The sequence below is a fragment of the Sitophilus oryzae genome, unplaced genomic scaffold (assembly GCF_002938485.1).
Source record: "Sitophilus oryzae breed Bouriz unplaced genomic scaffold, Soryzae_2.0 scaffold_739_pilon_pilon, whole genome shotgun sequence".
Classification (NCBI taxonomy): domain Eukaryota; kingdom Metazoa; phylum Arthropoda; class Insecta; order Coleoptera; family Curculionidae; genus Sitophilus; species Sitophilus oryzae.
Window position 1 is genome coordinate 950 of NW_022147350.1, and position 2,162 is coordinate 3,111.

At 30.3% G+C, this 2,162-nt stretch overlaps 1 protein-coding gene across 1 annotated transcript; it reads left to right on the top strand.

Annotated features, from left to right (window-relative positions):
- Positions 1 to 218: 218 nt before the first annotated feature.
- On the top strand, positions 219 to 2,162 carry LOC115888469 (interleukin-1 receptor-associated kinase 4-like; the record flags this gene model as incomplete). Its single annotated transcript, XM_030908214.1, is given in 2 exon segments — positions 219 to 425; positions 934 to 2,162. Coding segments are annotated over 2 exon segments (411 nt in total), but the record flags the coding sequence as incomplete, so codon positions are not given.

Here is a 2,162-nt window from a genome sequence, read left to right on the forward strand (position 1 = left end):
AAATAAAACAACAAATCGTTGTGAGTAGCTGAAACTTTTAACTCAACTTTCCAAGTTTTTGCAGTTCTAAAATTTGTTCAAACTTGCTGTCCACACTATGTTTTATCTGCAACGTTTGTGTTGTAGACGGAGCTTTAAGAGAATAAATTTTTATTCAACAATTCAATAATCAAAAAAACATTTTTTGCAAACTGTATATTATGACACACTGTTTTTAGCTTGGCGACTTTGGAATCATAAAACTGCTACCCAATCAGAAAACTGACACTTATACGGCTCCGTTCGGTACTTCAGCATATATGTCACCGGAATGTCTCAGAGGTGACATTTCCATTAAACTGGACACGTACAGTTTCGGCGTCGTTCTAGTAGAACTGATGACGTCATTGCCTCCAATTGATACAAAAAGACAAGGGATAGATTTGGTAAGTAGAAATATACGTTCTATTCAGAGATATAGAGGTAGAGAGATTGAGCATGAACGTGCGTAGAAACACTAATTATGGTAGCTGCCATGTTTGCTCTAAGGTCTATAGGGGGAGGTCAGAAAGTAATAGTGATTATAAGTTTTTTGACTTGACGGTCAACTTTAGTTAATATTAAAAATATCGCGTGATATTAATTAAACTACTATAGTATACCGGGTGTTTCTTAAAAGTAGCTCACCCCTATAACTTTTTTATTTTTTCATATAAAAAAACGAGATTTGGTAGTAGTATATGATATAAGTTAGGATTGATTGATGGGTATGCAATTGTTTTCGGCCACTTCCTGTTTCACCAGAATTGACTACAACTTTTCATTTTTAAATGATACCCTCGGTATTTTTTTACTTTATTCGATAGAAAATTACACTCTGAATAGAATATATCAACTTTGTATCAACATGTCATATGTCAACTTTGACTTTTATTTATAAAAAAATGTACCTAGGTAACATACATGCTGGATAAATGTGAAGAAGATATCGAACCCATACTAGATAGGACGATAGGATCTTGGGAACATGACAATATTAATTTTGCCGAAAAGCTGTTTAAATTGGCGTTAAAGTGCCTCGAAGACAATAAAAAGAAACGACCAGAAATGGTCCAGGTAGTTGACGAACTTAGACAGATTGTTCAGTTACTAGACTGAGGTGCCTTAATGTTTGCAATTTGTGATATAATTAACTATTTCGGTCACTTTTCTGAATGTGGTAGCAATAATTGGTTTTGTTTTAACGCTAAATGAATTTTGAACTTTCATTGCCTTTATATTTCATTTGACAAGTATTTTCCGACCTTTGATGTTTAAAATATATTTTATCTATATATACGCTACTGAAACAAAGGGGTATAATTCATGAAATTGATATATCTTATTTATTTTTTTAGTAATAAACCCCCAACTGTAATTACACACTTTGACATAGAATCGGTTATAAAATAAACCAGAAAATATATATATTTGACAAGAGAAAAGTTAAACAAAGCTGTCAAAAAAGTGATTTGAAAATGGTAACATCTCGCTGATTCTAGATAAATGAAAGTTCAAAATTCTTTTTTAGTATTGTATGTGTCTTGATGTTATGTGATTTGTTATTATTATTTTTTATAAACAAAACAAACAGTGGCGGCTGTTCCTATCCAACCACCAAAATAAAAGTAAAAAAATAAGTACCATATGATATGAAAAAACGGCTTCCTATTGGCTTGGAAATTACGATCGATGACATTACCCATATAATTATACATATAACAGTCGTTTTTTTCGATCATGTTCTATATAATTAAATGCATGATTATATTTTTACGTTATATTTGAATACAAGTCTATAATGACGTCATTTCTAGCATGATAACTAGAAAGATAGACTTTATGCACAAAAAATATCCGTTTTTTATGCACTAAAAATACGGAACTCACGAGCCGCCACTGCAAAAAGGTATTACCTATATACAAAATATTTATTTATTAGTATCTCATATAAAAATAAACTTGAAGACAGTACTACAGTGCCTTTCTAAAATGGATGTATTTCTTCTGTAATAACTATTTTGATATTGAATCATTATTGTATATTGTATATATTTGTATAAGTAATAATTGATTTTGTATATATTTTTTGTACCTAAAAATAGACGAGTTTTTAACGCTGTTTTACATAAAATAAACAAATA